Source organism: Carcharhinus amblyrhynchos, chromosome 8 (genome assembly GCF_965287045.1).
Source record: "Carcharhinus amblyrhynchos chromosome 8, sCarAmb.v2.hapA, whole genome shotgun sequence".
Lineage (NCBI taxonomy): Eukaryota > Metazoa > Chordata > Chondrichthyes > Carcharhiniformes > Carcharhinidae > Carcharhinus > Carcharhinus amblyrhynchos.
Genome location: NC_137331.1, coordinates 87,993,702 through 88,007,462, shown reverse-complemented (window position 1 = coordinate 88,007,462; position 13,761 = coordinate 87,993,702). Strand labels below are relative to the sequence as shown.

General features: G+C 42.1%; 1 protein-coding gene across 1 annotated transcript in view; it reads left to right on the top strand.

Annotated features, from left to right (window-relative positions):
• The window catches only part of rad54b (RAD54 homolog B), a 124,388-nt gene extending 111,003 nt beyond the window's left edge, over positions 1-13,385 (top strand). The window contains exons 13-14 of the mRNA XM_080194416.1: positions 5,163-5,363; positions 8,698-13,385. Of these exons, the coding sequence (XP_080050542.1) occupies positions 5,163-5,363; positions 8,698-8,921 (425 nt within the window). The 3' untranslated portion in view covers positions 8,922-13,385. The remainder of the gene's footprint in view (positions 1-5,162; positions 5,364-8,697) is intronic.
• The last annotated feature ends 376 nt before the right edge of the window (positions 13,386-13,761 follow it).

The window sequence follows — 13,761 nt, the reverse complement described above, 5'->3', positions numbered from 1 at the left end:
AGCAAGACCTCCCTACTTTTATATTCAATCCCCCTCGCTATGAAGGCCAGCATCCCGTTCGCCTTCCTGACCACCTGCTGCACCTGCAAGCTGGGTTTTTGCGACTCGTGCACAAGGACCCCGAGGCCCCTTTGCACCGTCGCATGCTGCGGTTTTTTGCCACGTAAGTAATAGTCCTTCCTACCATTATTCCTACCAAAGTGGACAACCTCACATTTGCCAACATTAAATTCCATTTGCCAGTTCCTGGCCCATTCGCCCAGCCTATCTAGATCCCTCTGCAGACTTTCCACACCCTCCGCACAATTTGCCGTTCCACCAACCTTGGTGTCATCAGCAAATTTCGACACCCTACACTTGATTCCCTCCTCCAGACCATCTATATAAATGGTAAATAGCTGAGGCCCCAGCACCGACCCCGGGGCACTCCACTAGTCACCAACCACCAATCCGAATAGCACCCGTTGACCCCCACTCTCTGCCTCCTATTTGACAGCCAATCCCCTATCCACGCTAACACCCTACCCCCAACTCCATGCCCCCTGACCTTCTGTAATAACCTCTTGTGCGGCACCTTATCAAACGCCTTCTGAAATTCAAGAAACACCACATCCACTGGCTCTCCTCTATCCACCGCCCTAGACACATCCTCATAGAACTCCAATAAATTCGTCAGACACGACTTCCCCTTAACGAAATCGTGCTGCGTCTGCTCTATCAAACAATTCTCCTCAAGATGCCTCGCTATTTTCTCACTGAGGTAGGAAGGGAAAAATTGGCCAGATTTCCCTCTCTTTTGCCCACTTTTCAATGGCTTTTTATTTTGCTGTTCAACACTGGTCAGATTTGAAATCATAGAATTTCTACAATGCAGAAGAGTCTATTCAGCCCACCGAGTCTGCACGGATTCTGACAGAGTATATTACCAGGCCCACAAGCCCTAACCATCCCTGTAACTCCACAATTTACCATGGTGAACCCATCTAACCTATACATGTTGAGACACTAAGGAGCAATTGGAGAACTGTGCGCAGTTCTGGTCGCCTCACTACAGGAAGGATGTGGAAGCTATTGAGAGGGTGCAAAGGAGATTTACAAGGATGTTGCCTGGATTGGGAGGCATGCCTTAGGTTGAGGGAGCTAGGTCTCTTCTCCCTGGAGAGACGAAGGTTGAGAGGCGACCTAATAGAGGTTTATAAAATGTTGAGAGGAATAGATAGGATGGATTCTCAGAGGCTATTTCCCAGGGCTGAAATGGTTGCTACGAGAGGACGCAGGTAGAAGGTGCTGGGGAGCAAGTACAAAGGAGATGATAGGGGTAAGTTTTTCACTCAGAAGGTGGTGAGTGAGTGGAATCGTCTGCCGTTGGTGGTGGTAGAGGCAAACTCGCTGGGGTCTTTTAAAAGACTTCTGGATGAGTACATGGGATTGGGAGTTACAGATAGTTCTGTGGCCTGGTAGGTATGGATATGATCAGCGCAACTTGTGGGCCGGAGGGCCTGTTTGTGCTGTAGTGTTCTATGTTCAATTTAGTATGGCCAATCCACCTAACCTGCATATCTTTTGGACTCGGGGTTTTTCACATAACTTCATTGCAGCGTTAATGTAAGCCTACTTGTGACACTAATTAAATAAACATAAACTGTGGGAGGAAACCGGAGCATCCAAAGGAAACTCACACTGACGTGGGGAGAATGTGCAAACTCCACACAGTCAGTCACCCAAGGCCAGGAACTAGGATAAGGGGCTTTAGTTCAGTCGGGCAGCATGGTCAGTGCAGGCTTGGAGGGCCGAAGAGCCTTTTCCTGTGCTGTAATTTTCTTTGTTCTAACTATTTTCCTAATTCAAAAGTGGGCAAAATGGTTAAAGGATTTCTCTGAACAAAGCAAGTTTTCCAATTGTAATTATTTTTTTCGTTAAAAACTGCTTGCTAATTTTGATATATAATGCTTTCCTTTTGATGGTGACTGACCAGCAGTAACACAATGTAATAAGTCCCCCATTTTTATACTGTCATTATTGTTAACCTTATAATTGAGATCTGAAATATGAGAGGATTTTTAAAATCTTCTCTGAAGCTCCTGGGCATCACTCAACTTGTAACTGAGAAGAGTGATCTGCACTTTCAGACATGTGAATGTCCACTGTGGCTTAATTGGTAGTGTTCTCACCTCTGATTTAGAAAGTTGTGGGTTCAAGTTCCACTTCAGAACTTGAGCACGAAGTTCTGGCTGGACTTCAGTGCATTACTAAAGGGATATTAAACTGAGGTACAGTCTACCTCCTCAGGCAAGCACAAAGGATCACATTACCTTGTATTGAAGAAGAACCGGGGTGTTAACCAGTTGTCCTCATTCAATTTCACAAAAAAAAAGATTTTTTGATTGTGATCACATTGCTGTTTTTGGAAGCTTATTATGCACAAATGGCTGTGGTGTTTTCCACATTGCAACAGTGACTTCAAAATTCAAAGGTATTTAATTAGTTGTAAAGTGTCTTGAGGTATCCAGTGCTCATCAAAGGTATTATGTAAATGCAAATGTTTTCTTTCTCTTTCAGGTGCCTCTTCTTCTATATCTATTTTAATTACTTGAGTTAGGCACCTTGCCTGAGCTTCATTCCTTTCTATATATAAAAAAAAGCTGAGATTGGAAACTCGGTGGAGTGGAATTAAATCTCTGCTGCTTGTCACCAAATATTGATGTTGTAACACAATATGCTACTATGTACAGAATGAAATGGAACATAATGTAACATTGTAGATTGTGATTCTGGATGCCCCAAAAGGAAATCATTGCACAGAAACAACTCCAATTAGATTGGGCCAGAGATTTTACAGTATTTAAACTTGCACAAACATGAGTATCATATACAAACAATATAACCCAGAAGATGTTACCTGCTCAACCATGATTATCAGGAACAAAACATAAAATGCTGGAAGATCTCAGCAGCTCTGAGCTTTGCCAGCTCTGACGCACCATCTAGAATCAAAACACTGGCTTTTGTTCTCGCTCCACAGATGCTGTCAGACCTGCTGAGAATCTCCACCATTTTCTGTTTTCGTTTCAGATTCCAGCATTCGCAATATTTTGTTTTTATGATTATCAGGAAGTCCATCAACAAGAAACTGAATCACATAAATTTAAAACACATTCAAAGACAATCTGATTCATCGGGCAGAATTTTCTATTTATGAGACTAAAGTGGCAGCCAGTTTTGATGACATCCATCTTGCTGGCCGGAATGGCAGGAACTTGTGTCCAATTCCTCACTTGAAAGCTCATTTGTTGTGTGCAGGCCAAGTACAGGGCTGAATCACCTGGGCAGATAACATAAGAACATAAGAAATAGGAGCAGGAGTAGGCCATCTAGCCCTTCGAGCCTGCCCCGCCATTCAATAAGATCATGGCTGATCTGTCGTGGCACAGTTCCACATTCCCGCCCTCTCCCCATAACCCTTAATCCCCTCTCTTATCAAAAACCCATCAACCCGCTTCTTAAAAATATTTAGCGAGGTAGCCTCCACCACTTCAATGGGCAGAGAATTCCAGAGATTCACCACCCTTTGAGTGAAGAAATTCTTCCTCAACTCCGTTCTAAACCGCACCCCTCTTTATCTTGAGACTGTGCCCCCTAGTCCTACTGTCCTTTCTGAGCGGGAAGAGTCTCTCCACCTCTATCCTATCCATCCCATTCATCATCTTATACGTCTCAATGAGATCTCAGGAGCACGCCCTCTGTACTCCTGGATTATCTCCTCTCTCTGCTGTCTAACTGTGAGGTCCACATAACCCCTGAACTGCCTATAATCTGTCTTCTTTCCATATCACCACTGGAGTGTCTGTGCTCTCTGACTCCTGACTACAAGCCCCAGACCAAGGAGTTAAACTGTCAGTGTTTCCAGTTATCATGAAGACTAACAACTACAGTGTTCCCTCCCAAGTGATCACTCCCCCATCTTCTGAGATTTTGTGCATCCTATTCCTCTTGCCACACTAACAATCCCTACCCACATTCCAGAGTCTGCGTGCAGTCAAAAATGTGGCTACCCTTTGACCCCCATTTCATTTGCCCTTGTGAGTCTCCAACTTCCCATCTCTGTCTACTTTCTGCCTTCCATGGTATCTCATCCTCCACCATCTCCCAGCCCCTTTGCCTTCCATCATGCCCTCTTTCTCCCCTCTCAGCTCTTGCATTGTCTTCCCTCCTGGTTACTCCTCTTGTGTTTGTCCTTGCCCCTTCAGCCCTTGCACAGCTCTTCTTCCCTATTTCCACCCTTGCATTAGTTATCACCACCATCTCCTCATCCTCCTCACCCGGTCTCGATGTTTGCTTGTTGAAAGTGGAGGCCTGCTTGAGTAGCACAGCACAGTGGTGGACAATGGTGTCGGCCTCTGGGAGCAGAAGACCCTGTATTCCCCAATCTCTGACAGTATTGGTCAGTGTCATAACGTGGAGGTCTGCATGAGTACAGTAGCACAGTAGGGTCCTTCTGAATAACATCGGCAAAGAGCAGAAGACTGTTCCTGCCTCCCCAGCTGAGTGGTGTTCATCACAAGCAGTAGCGCTATGGCAGGCAGGCTATGCATTTTGTACTCACCTTGAAACCACAAGTGAAATGAGTTCCAACTTGTGTGAGCCACTCATTTTCAAATGGCTTTGCAGCCCACATCATTTCCTGTGTGAGGAGATTCCAGCAAGCAGCAGTTTTAATAAACGTTCATAAAATGTTAATGAATGAAAATGGCATTCACCTAGGCAGCAGGATAACCAACTTGCTATCCAGCGGATTGCAAATTGTTTTTATTCCAATGGGTTTCTGACTTTTTGCCTGGTGATAGATTCTCCTCTCCCACCTGCCATAAAACATACCGTGGGAGAATTCCACCCAGTGTCTGCGTTGACTCTGCTGAGATAATCTAAAGCTAATTACACGATCATACGTCCTCCCCATAACCCTGTATCTTCATCTGCTTCTAATATTTATTTGTTTCTTTGATTGTTTGGCTGGATTGTTATACCTTAACCAGTATGTAATGCCACATAACTATTAACTTTGATTGGTCATGTGTATGTCTTTAACCAGCTGACTCAAACAAAGGAGACTTAATTACACTTAGTTGACCAGACACACATTTTAACATATCCTTCCATTATAGGGACCATAGAAGAGAAGATTTATCAGCGACAGGTCAGTAAACAAAGTTTGTCTGGAACAGTGGTTGACCTAAAAAAGAAGAATGAGCATGCCAATTTTTCCCTGGAAGAGCTTCGAAATCTTTTCAAATTAGACGAAGTCTCTAACTGTCTGACCCATGATCTCCTGTGCTGCAGCTGTTTGGGAAATGGAGAGCCATTAGGTAAGCACTAGAGTTTGATAAGTGTCATAAACCTCTTTTAGTATGTACTCATTAAGCAGGGCAGAATAATTACTACAGCAACCTCCCCAGTGCCAAAGGAGTAAACCCAAGATGTCAGTGGGATGAATCCTTGTGGGGCAATGTCACTTTAAATTATCTTTGATGTCAAGTATACCCAGATGTTCGCTCTTTGTTGCATATAAAGACATCTGCTCAGAGTCGATACTTATCAATCATTGGCATATTCTAATATCTCCCCATCTCAGAATTGATCAGTTTACACAAATTGTTATGACCATCCATCGGAAATTGGGTTGGTCTGATCTACCTGCCTCTCTCTCTCTTTGTAGAGAAACAACTAATTTCTAATACTCTGGAACATATGTTCAAATTCCGCTATGGCAGCTGGTGGAATTTAAATTCAAGTAATTAATCAGCAACAATCTGGAATGAAATTAGTCTCAGTAATAGTGACCATGAAACCATCATAAAATTGTCGTTAAAACCCATCTGATTCACGAATGTCCTTTAAGGAAGAAAATCTGTTGTTCTTACCTGGTGTGGCCTACATGTGATTCCAGACCGACAGCAATTATGGCTGACTCTTAGCTGACCTCAGTTAAAGGGCAATTAGGGATGGTCAACAAACGCTGGAATTGCCAACATTGCTCACATCCTAGGTTGGAATAAATTTTTCAAGAGCTTTCTGCTCCTATAGAGAGATGGCCAATGCTGGGACCGCATAGTCCTGAACACAGAGGAGCTGTTGAGCTCAATGTGGAGATTTTTCACCCAGTCAGGCTTGGAGGCCTTGTCAAGGGACTGAGGGTTCTGGTTCTATAGGATGTGGGGCGCTAATTTGGGAATTGGGTCACTGGGCACAGGATGCCAGAATAGATCACATTCCACCCCAGTTGTCCTCACCACTTGGCCCACTGCTGCTAATAAAATACCTGAAGAGACACGTAGGAAATCAGCACAACGATGTCACCATGGCTGTTAATTTTGTATCACTGAACCCTACCAGCCCACTCTCAGGGGTGGGGGAATAGGCAGGGTGTTGGGTGGAGTAAAATTCCATTCTCAGTTAGCAAGTCAGAATTTAGAACCATAGGAAAGTTATCACAGAGAAACTGGCCATTCGGGCATCAGGTAGCATCTTCCAGTACTTGGTCCATAACCTTGCAGGTTACAGAATTCAGTTGCAGATGCAAGTACCCTTTAAATAGGTTGAGTGAATTCCAGATGCCCACCACTGTATGAGTGTAAACATTCTTCCTAATATACCTTTTAATCCTTCTACCAATCACCTCAAATTTGTTTCACCAGGCCTCCAGACTGAATTTCATTTTTCAATTTTCTGTTCACTCAACCAAACCATTGACATCATTCTGGAGTCCAAAGCTATTTTCTTCATTATCAACTACATGTTCGACCTCTGTGTCATCAGCATATTTCCAATCGTGCCTCCTACGTTTAAGTTTAAATCAATATGTACAGCAAACAGCAAAGGATGCAACACTGAGTCTTGTGGAACACCATTGGAAACCATTCTCCATTCATAAAGTATTGGGTTCATTACCCTTTGCTTTCCATTGCTGAGCCAATTTTGGAACCAACTCACTACCCTCCTCTCTATCCCATGGGCTTTTTGTTTTCTGACCTGTCTGCCATGTGGAATCTTGTCAAATCATAGAATTCCTACCTTTCAGAAGGAGGTCATTCGGCCCATTGAGCCTGCACCAACAACAAACCGTCCCAGGCCCCAACCCCTTAACCCCAGTATTTACCCTGCTAATCCCCTTTGACAAGGTATTGTCAATCAATCTAACCCCTGCATCTGGACTGTGGGAGGAGACCAAAGCACCCGCAGGAAACCTATGCAGACATGAGGAGAACGTGCAAACTCAACAGTCACCTGAGGCTGGAATTGAACCCAGGTCTCTAGCACTGTGAGGCAAATGCCTTACTAAAATTGGTATAGACCATATCCATTGCACTATCCTCATCAATCCTCTTTGTTACTTTCTCAAAAATTAATTAGTAAGGCACGACTTCCCCATAACAAAACCATGCTTATTACCCCTAATCAGTCTGTGCCTCTCCAAGTGACAGCATAACCAGGCTTTCAGATTTGATTCAAATCATTTGCCCACCTTTCGGCATATAAGTATTTTGTCTATTCCTCAAATCAAACTGATCTCAAGCAAATTCTGTCTACTGTGTTCATATGGTGGCATAGTTCATTCCACCATAACATTAGTAAAAAAAAACGCTTCAAGAGGCAGCGTATTCAAGGCACTTACCCCATCAGGCACTGTAGCACCCATTTTGTGCCTATATCACAGGAAACATCATCAAATTTCTAAGCCATTGTGTCTTCAATACAGGAGTTTTCTTTGGGTTACATAGAAACATAGAATCCTACAATGCAGAAGGAGGCCATTCAGCCCATCGAGTCTGCACCGACACCATCCCACCCAGGCCGTATCCCCATAACCCCCTGAATTTACCCTGGCTAGTCTCCCTGACACTAAATGGCAATTTAGCATGGCCACTCCACCTACTCAGCACATCTTTGGACTGTGGGAAGAAACCGGAGGAAACATACACAGGCACTGTGAGAATGTGCAAAACTCCACACAGACAGTGACCCAAGGCAGGAATCAAACCCAGGTCCCTGGCACTGAGAGGCAGCAGTGCTAACCACTGTGTTGCCCATAATGGGTTACTGGGACTACTTGTGTTACTTGATTGCTGAATGTTCCTTAATATCATTGATACAGAAAGTTCAGTGGTTAATTAAACAAAAACAAAATACTGTGGATGCTGAAATCTGAAACAAATACAGAAAATGCTGGAAAATCTCAGCAGGTCTGACAGGGGAGAGAATAGAGCCAACATTTTAAGTCTAGATAATCCTTCGTCAGTGTTGATTAAGAGGTCAGAGGTCAATTAAATAGTTGGCTGATAGTGAAATAGTTCTGTCCTAAACATCGTCATCTGATGTTATCACACTGAGGCCAGGACCATTGTATAAATTACACCACATGATTAGGATTTAAATATCTATGGGTCTGGAGCTGCCTTGAAAATCTATGGGCACATCCTGCAACACTCCCTTTCCTCTGTTTGGTATGCAGAACATACAGTAGGTTATGGTATGTAATTGTGCCTTATTCTGTGACATTTTTAAATTGGAAATTCCCCACTTGTCAATGTGAGATAGCCAAAGGCTGAATTTCATCACTTTTAACTGTCAGGTCTGTTGCAAGAATGCACAAAGATGCCTCTGAATTCATATTAATTAAAGTAATTTATGCTCTCTTTCCAGCCAATATCACTGCTGAAAAGCCTCCGACTCTGAGATCCTGTCAACTAGGCCATAATTCAGAGAAGCCTGGTTCCCAAAAACATCTTTCTATGTCAGATCTGATGTACTGGAAACACTTTTCTGGAGAAATTCAACATTTTCCTGATCCTTTTCTTGAAAAAGCGAGAGAAAATATCACTTTCATCTTTCAAAACACAACAAAGCCACAGGCTGTGTCCAGCTGAGGACATGATGTAAATGAGCACCCATACCAAAGAGTTTCAGATTTAAATTTGAAATTCTGCTTATGTTTGTTTAGAAGTTTGGATAGAATCTATATAAATGGTTTGGTACTATACCCAGCCTGTCTGAGTTTGAGAGTTTATAATATTGTTTTGGCATTCATCAAGTTGAAAACTGTCGTTGATAAAACAGGGAAACACAGTCAGTGTTCATCAGTCTGGATAGCTGTAGAATAAACCTCCCTTCAGCCTGTTCCCCACACCATCCCTTAATGACTTAACCCAAATTATTTCCCAGACCAACTACACTAATGATGACTAGTTGTGACAATTGACATTGTGAGTTCAGCCCATTATGTGGAGCTTTGTGATGTAAACTGGGACTCTTACAGCCAATGCAAGAGAGGAAATCTTCATCTCTGCAGACTGACAGAATTCAAACTGAGACCCCAGAGATGAAAATGTTCTAATCATCAGCACCCAACAGCTCCAGTATTTGTCACATCTTGAGTATCAATACATGGTACAAAATACTCTGTCTGCATGTTGCAATAGGGCTGAAGAAGACTGATAGAAGGTTTATTGTTTACATTGGTTCACAGTTTTCTTCCCTCAAATTGACAAACCATGCTGAATTACTATCATGAGTGGTGAAAATTGAGGGAGTATTTCTGTCGTTGCTGTAACTTTCAAATATTTTGCCCATATATTGTAAGTCTGTTTTACTATCAGGAACATTACAGCCTAGCCCAATGCTATTCTTCTTGGGAGCTCCACCTCAAGGTACACCTGGGACACTTGGCGGCAATTTAGAATGGCCATGTACCTAACCCATATATTGAGCTACTTTGGACTGTGGGAAGGAACTGGAGCAACCAGAGGGAACCCACAAAGACACGGTGAGAATGTGCAAACTCCACACAGCGATCCAAGGCCGAAATTGAAAAGGTCCCTGGAGCTGTGAGGCAGCCATGCTAATGCCTGTGCCACCATGTCGCGTATATATTGAAAAGAGCTTTAAGTAACTTTTAGAACATCATTGACAATGGACATAATTGTGTAATTGCCCCATCCATCATGCCTGGAGACTATATTGATGTGAGTGCCAGGGATTGATTTTAAAACACGATTTCTGTTCGTTGCAGTCTGTACAAACTCTTTTGAAATAGACTCTGTAAGCAAACTTTGTTATGCTGCAAAATACGCTGTTTGGCTATATGTTCTGTCGGCCATCAGTACCATTCCATCTCCAGCTTGTTGGCTGACAAGAGTGGTGTCAACAGATACTTCACACATATTTTCCAGTACAGGTCATTGAATAGAAATGACTTGCAAGTGTATAATGCATTTCACATTCTCAGGATATCCCACAGCTTTACAGCTGATAATTTAATGTAAAACATAGTAGCTGTCATTGTATTAACAGTTGAGCTTGGTAGTCAAATTGGATTCCACCCCAAACCTAAGGCAATTAGCCCAATTGTTGCTCCAATTTGGTTGAGTCTAGTTAGTTCAGCTCAGACCAGCGATCAAACCTTCTGGTCCATATTCAGTAAAAGGTTATGATCAAGCTCAAGATGGGGTGCAATGTCTTATCTTGTCGGCTTAGATCTTGTTTGTCTCTCTTGTGGGGATGTTGAATTGGATTCAGTTTGAATTTGGTTTTTGGAGCAAGCAAGGAATGTGGGTCTTCCCACTGCACTCTGAGTATTGGCTTTGTAACTTTAAGAATAGAGTAAAATAATTTTTCAAATACTCAGTAAAACACAGGGCATTAATTAGTTTGCTGAGTTATAGGGGTGCTAGTTTGTCAACATATGGAAGCCTTTTCACTCAAGGGAGTGGATACATATTTGGGCAGCATGGTAGCACAGTGGTTAGCACTGCTGCTTCACAGCTCCAGGGACCTGGGTTTGATTCCTGGCTTGATTCACTGTCTGCATGGAGTTTGCACATTCTCCTCGTGTCTGCATGGGTTTCCTCCCACAGTCCAAAAATGTGCGGGTTAGGTTGTTTGGCCATGCTAAAATTGCCCCTTGGTGTCCTGAGATGCGTAGGTTAGAGGGATTAGTGGGTAAAATAACTAGGGATAGGGGGGTAGGACCTGGGTAGGATTGTGGTCAGTGCAAACGCGATGGGCCGAAGGGCCTCTTTCTGCACTGTAGGGCTCTATGATTCTGTGATTCATATTTCAATTGGGATGGAAAAGTAAATTGTTCTTGTGTTGCAAGACAAAATGTAGCATCTTTGGTAAGAGATGGGTGGTTGAGTGCTTAAAGGTACATCTTGTATGTAATGCTGTCCATAGTGATGATTGTGACAATGCAGCAAGTTCTTCAATAGGCTATTTCCTTTAAAATGTCGAAGCATTCCAAGTTCCATCTTTGACTTAGTGTTAGATTAATATTACACTTGGAAGCTTACTTAAATAGTGACTAACAATGTTAGTTAAGCACATATTTGGAAACCAGGGCCTAGAAGCAGACTTTATAACTTGTTTTTTAATAGGGTTGTTTCTGTAAATATGTTTAAAATATGGTATCATTTTAGATCTTCCATTTTTCAGAGTCTTAAAAAAACTAAGGAAAGAGACAAATAAGAAAATAAGGAAAGAGACAAATGATTATTTAAGTTTAGATATTTAACTGATTTGAACCTAAATCTTTAATATTCAGTTATGTGAACATCTCTACTAATTCCATGTGTATGTACCTCCACCAGATGATATTAATCTTTGGCTAAGTAAAACAATCTGCAGCACTATGCTGTGTGCCTGTTCCTTTGAACACTATGCCTCAGGGTATTATTCAAATAAATTCCCAAAGTTTCAAAACAGCTCCAAAGCTGGGTTGGCCATTCAGGAGGAGCTTCAAATTTCCATAACCATTTACGTAACGTTTTAAATATGTCCTTCATTTGAATAGTGCTAACTTCTTCTGTTTTTAAATGTTGATTCGAGTGTTCACATAATGACATTTTAATCTCCTGGCCATAAATTTTAAAAGGAACATTGCATTGCAGGTTAATTGGTGGTGGGTGGAGCCAAATTTAGATTGATTTCATCCTTGAATCTAGTTCTGTCTAAAATGCTGAATATCGTTGCAATGTGATTTAATGAATGCAGCAGCATTCCAGTGCCCTTACCCAAATGGCAATTATTCATTTGTAAGTCCTGACACATTACTTACTCATGGGATGGGGTGCAGCCAATATTTGCATTCCAAAAGGGAATATGCATAGCAATCAGTTAGAAGAATACTTTATTTTCCTTCATAGCCTCTCGGCAGATAATAGCCGACTGCTGACTTGGTCACCCATCTCCCTGTAAGTCAGAGATTTAATGTAGACCTTCCTATTAGATATTTATCAGAAGAAAGGCATAATTGAATGCCCTTTCGGAGAGTTGGTGCAGATTCAAAGGGCCAAATGGCCTCCTCCTGCACTGTTGAGATTCTATGGTTCTAACTCCTTTTCAATTCTTTAAAAGTGGAGAGGATTCTCACTTAAGTAATACATTATTCTCATAATAGAGTAGTGTGTACATATCATATAACTTAACTTAATGGAAGAGCTAAAATGATACCATATTTTAAACATATTTACAGAAACGACTCTATTAAAAAACTTATCCATTTCTATTGACATGGCATGCATCTTGAGTGTGACCAAGGATAGTGATGCATGATGTATGTCAAATAGTCTACACGCTGAATCTCTCATGGCACATCCCAGCCAGGAAGGTAAGCATCCCCCTTGTTTTCTTAGATGACTAACACTTAATCTCAACCAAGTTAAGTAAAATGGTTTTCCTGTAAGGGGGGTTGAGATAGATGGGGGTTGAATTAACCAAGGCCACTCATTTGTATTTCATATCAGCTTCACTACAGACCTAGGAGCAAACTCTCTTGGGAAAATATGGCCAGATGCAGCATAGAGGGTGAAAGAAAATGTTGGAGGGAGGTGTGTGTTGCTTGAAATCATTCCTTCTTATGATGCAGTTGTTAGTGCATGATTAATAAAAATGTCAGTTGAATAATTTATTGTATGTTTGTTGATGCGAGAAAAGAGAACATGAGCTGTAATACAAAAGGAATTTTGTGAGTTCACTACCCAATGTACAAATTCTGTGTTACTCCTTCTTCCTGTAAACATCTTATGCTGACTGAAGCTAAGTTTCATTGGAATATAAAAATTAGGAACAGGAGTAGGCCATTTGGCCCTTTTGAGCCTGCTTCACCATTTGATAAGATCCAGTTGTGGTCTCAACTCCACCTTCCTGTTTCCCCCTCAAGGCCCTTGCCTTTCTATCAAAAATCACTCTAACTCTGCCATAAATAATTTTGATGTGGAGATGCCGGCATTGGATTGGGGTTAATTGAGTTTGTGTCTTTATATGCCCTGTTTGTGAACAGAACTCCCACTCACCTGATGAAGGGGCATTGCTCCGAAAGCTAGTGGCTTGTGCTATCAAATAAACCTGTTGGACTTTAACCTGGTGTTGTCTGACTCCTTACTGTATTAATAATTTCAACAGGAATGATTTTTAGCCTGCGCTTGCCATCCAAGAGAATGATGACGCAGGCTGAAAATCCAGAGTGAATTGGAAAACACAATTCTTTCCAGAGAGATCGCGTTCCATGATTATCCCCATCTCTCACCGGTGACAAAGCAAGGTTCACAGCCACAAAGGGTGTGAACCTTATTTTAATCTCTTATCTAATTAAACACTTCCCCTGCCATACACTGAGCCCAGCTACATTTTCAAACCTCACCAAAGTAATGTCACGCCAGTGTGATTTACAAGAGATTAATCCAGACGGGAATCTGTTGTGGGGATTCCCCA